General features: G+C 55.9%; 1 protein-coding gene across 1 annotated transcript in view; it reads right to left on the bottom strand.

Annotated features, from left to right (window-relative positions):
- Positions 1–775: 775 nt before the first annotated feature.
- rasip1 (Ras interacting protein 1) overlaps positions 776–3375 on the bottom strand; it is an 11029-nt gene continuing 8429 nt past the window's right edge. Inside the window, 1 exon segment of the mRNA XM_088940120.1 lies at positions 776–1043. Within this exon segment, the coding sequence (XP_088796246.1) occupies positions 776–1043 (268 nt within the window).

The following is a 3375-nucleotide window of genomic DNA, read 5'->3' as shown; positions in this document are numbered from 1 at the left end:
AGACTCAGGGTCAGTGTGTGAGAGTGAGAGTGACCGCAGACTCAGGGTCAGTGTGTGAGAGTGAGAGTGATCGCAGACTCAGGGTCAGTGTGAGAGAGTGACCGCAGACTCAGGGTCAGTGTGTGAGAGTGAGAGTGACCGCAGACTCAGGGTCAGTGTGAGAGAGTGACCGCAGACTCAGGGTCAGTGTGTGAGAGTGAGAGTGACCGCAGACTCAGGGTCAGTGTGTGAGAGTGACCGCAGATGGGGTTGAAATGCATGAATTGCTGGACAGGTCTCGAGCAGACAGACACACACACACTCAGGGCAGCAGAGCTGAGGCAGAGCCTTGTGCAATCTTGACAAGACATTGGGAAAGGGCTGTATTCCTGGAAGAGCTCTGGATCTCCTGGGCCCTGGGCTGAGGGTGACTGGATGCTCGGACCCAGGTTCGACTGTACCTCCTCCTCTCCCTCACTCTTCCTCACTCTCTCACTCTCTCCCTGTGCCTCTCTTTCATCTCCTGGCTCAGTTGCTGACACATCGCTGTGTCATTTCCAAAGACAGGATGGAGTCAGAGGAGAAACCACCCAGGAGCTGATAAGAGGGGGAGGGGAGATACAGAGGGGGTAACAGCCCCCCGCTGGCAGCCCCCTGGAGCCCAGCAGGCCGAGCGTGGCCAGGACCTGCAGGGGGACTCCTGGGACAGCTCCGCCTGCTGCAGGGAGAGGCGTCAGTGGGGCCACAGTGACCCTGACTGACTGACTGAACACTACACTGACTGAGGGAGGGGAGCTCATTCGGACTCACTGACTGACTGGGCTCTGCAGTAAATGCTGCACTGAGACAGGGAGAGAATGGTGGAAGTGTTTCCGTGGAAACAGCCAGTCAGTGGTGGTGAGGTGCAGTAAAGCGTGGCAAAGTGCTGCGAAGGCAGAGCTGGCGGGGAGGCGAGACACTGGTTCCCTTTCAGAGCGCAGACACAGGCCCTGCAGCTGGCCGTGCTCTGCAGGCGCGGAGCGGGACCTGGCCGGGGACGCTGGACAGGCGGACAGAGGCGCGAGCTGCAGAGGGTGAGGGGGGACGGGAGAGAGCAGGCAGGGCTGAGTGCGTGAAGGAGGGGGGCTGGACTCCACACTCTCCTGCCCACATCAAAGCTGCCTTTGAAGTCCCAGCTGTAAGGAAATACAGGCCCAGTGACTGACCTGCCACACTGACTCACTGCACACAGCTCTCTGTCTGTCTGACTGACCGTCTGTCTGTCTCTCTGCCTGTCTGACTGTCTGCCTGACCTGCCACACTGACTCACTGCACACAGCTCTCTGTCTGTCTGACCGTCTGTCTGTCTCTCTGCCTGTCTGACTGTCTGCCTGACCTGCCACACTGACTCACTGCATACAGCTCTCTGCCTGTCTGACAGCCTGTCTGTCTCTCTGACCGTCTGACTGTCTGTCTTTCTGCCTGTCTCTGCCTGCCTGTCTGTCTCTCTGCCTGTCTGTGCACTCGCTGTCTCCCTCCCTCCCTTCCTCCCTCTCTGCTCTGCTGACGTCAGTCAGTGAGAGTGACTCTGTTTTTATCCGCTGGGAAACTCTGTTTTGTGCAAGGAGACACTGACACAGCGCGCAGTAATCGGATGGTGTAAGACACTGGGCTCCTCTCTCAGTCCGGGGAGAGCAGTAACACTATCTCTTTGAGGCTGCTGTCCAGAGCAGTGTTTCCCCTCTGCTGCTGACGTCTGGGCCCAGTCTAAATAAACACATCAGTCACTCTTCCCTGCCTCCCTCTCTCTGGCTCCCACATTCACTCTTTCCCATACGCGGACTTCCCACAGGGGTGATCGCTGGCTCGCACCGCACGTCTGTCTCGGTGTGTGTGTGTTTGTACAGCGAGGCGTGACAGTGTGTGTGTGCCTCTGTGTGTGCTCTGTTAGTATGTGTGTGCACGTGTGTGTTTGTACAGTGAGGTGTGACAGTGTGTGTGCTTCTGTGTGTGCTGTTAGTGTGTGTGTGCCTCTGTGTGTGCTGTTAGTGTGTGTGTGCACGTGTGTGCTCTATTAGTGTGTGTGTGTGCACGTGTGTTTGTGCTGTCTTTGTCTCTGCGTGTGCACTTGTGTCTACCTCTGTGTATGTACTGTGTGTAACTCTGTGTGTGCGCACGTGTGTGTGTCTGGAAGAGAGGTGGGCCTGTGTGCCTGTGTGTGTGAGTCTGGAACAGAGCTGGGTTGGACCAGACTGTGCTGTTGAACTGAGTGGGAGGCAGACTGGGCTGGTGGTGGAACAACAACACAGGACAGCTGAGCTGCAGCTCCATCTTGCTTTCATTATGTGAACCAGAGCTCACAGGAGCTCACAGAAGCTCACAGAGGCTCACAGGAGTTCACAGGGACACACAGGGGGTCATAGGGGTTCACAGGAGCTCAGAGGGGTTCACAAGGGTTCACAGTGCCGTGTGCAGCGAGGTGTGACAGTGCAGTGTGTGCAGTGAGGTGTGAAAGGTGAAGTGTGCAGTGTGTGTAGTGAGGTGTGACAGTGCAGTGTCTACAGTTAGGTGTGACAGTGCAGTATACAGTGTGTGCAGTGTGTACAGTGAGGTGTTGTAGTGCAGAGTGTACACTGAGGTGTGATAGTGATGTGTGTACAGTGACATGTGTCAGTGCAGTGTGCAGTGCGGTGTTGTAGTGCAGAGTACAGTGTGTGTAGTGTACAGTGAGGTGTGACATTACAGTGTACAGTGTGTGCAGTGAGGTGTGACAGTGCAGTGTGTAGTGTACAGTGAGGTGTGACAGTGCAGTGTGCGCAGTGAGGTGTGACAGTGCAGTGTGCAGTGTGTACAGTGAGGTGTGACAGTGCAGTGTGCAGTGAGGTGTGATAGTGATGTGTGTGCAGTGCGGTGTGACAGTGCAGTGTGCAGTGAGTTGCGATAGTGATGTGTGTGCAGTGAGGTGTGCCAGTGCATTGTGCAGTGTGGTGTGATAGTGATGTGTGTGCAGTGTGTGCAGTGTGCAGTGCGGTGTGACAGTGCAGTGTGTGCAGTGTGTAGTGTACAGTGAGGTGTGCCAGTGCATTGTGCAGTGTGGTGTGATAGTGATGTGTGTGCAGTGTGTGCAGTGTGCAGTGCGGTGTGCCAGTGCAGTGTGCAGTGCGGTGTGACAGTGATGTGTGTGCAGTGTGTGCAGTGCAGTGTGCAGTGAGGTGTGATAGTGATGTGTGTGCAGTGTGTGCAGTGTGCAGTGCGGTGTGACAGTGCAGTGTGCAGTGAGGTGTGATAGTGATGTGTGTGCAGTGTGTGCAGTGTGTGCAGTGCGATGTGCCAGTGCAGTGTGCAGTGCGGTGTGACAGTGCAGTGTGCAGTGAGGTGTGATAGTGATGTGTGTGCAGTGTGTGCAGTGTGCAGTGC

This window comes from Atractosteus spatula, chromosome 22 (genome assembly GCF_055471065.1).
Source record: "Atractosteus spatula isolate fAtrSpa1 chromosome 22, fAtrSpa1.hap1, whole genome shotgun sequence".
In the NCBI taxonomy this organism is placed as follows: domain Eukaryota; kingdom Metazoa; phylum Chordata; class Actinopteri; order Semionotiformes; family Lepisosteidae; genus Atractosteus; species Atractosteus spatula.
This window is presented reverse-complemented; position numbering and strand designations above follow the sequence as displayed.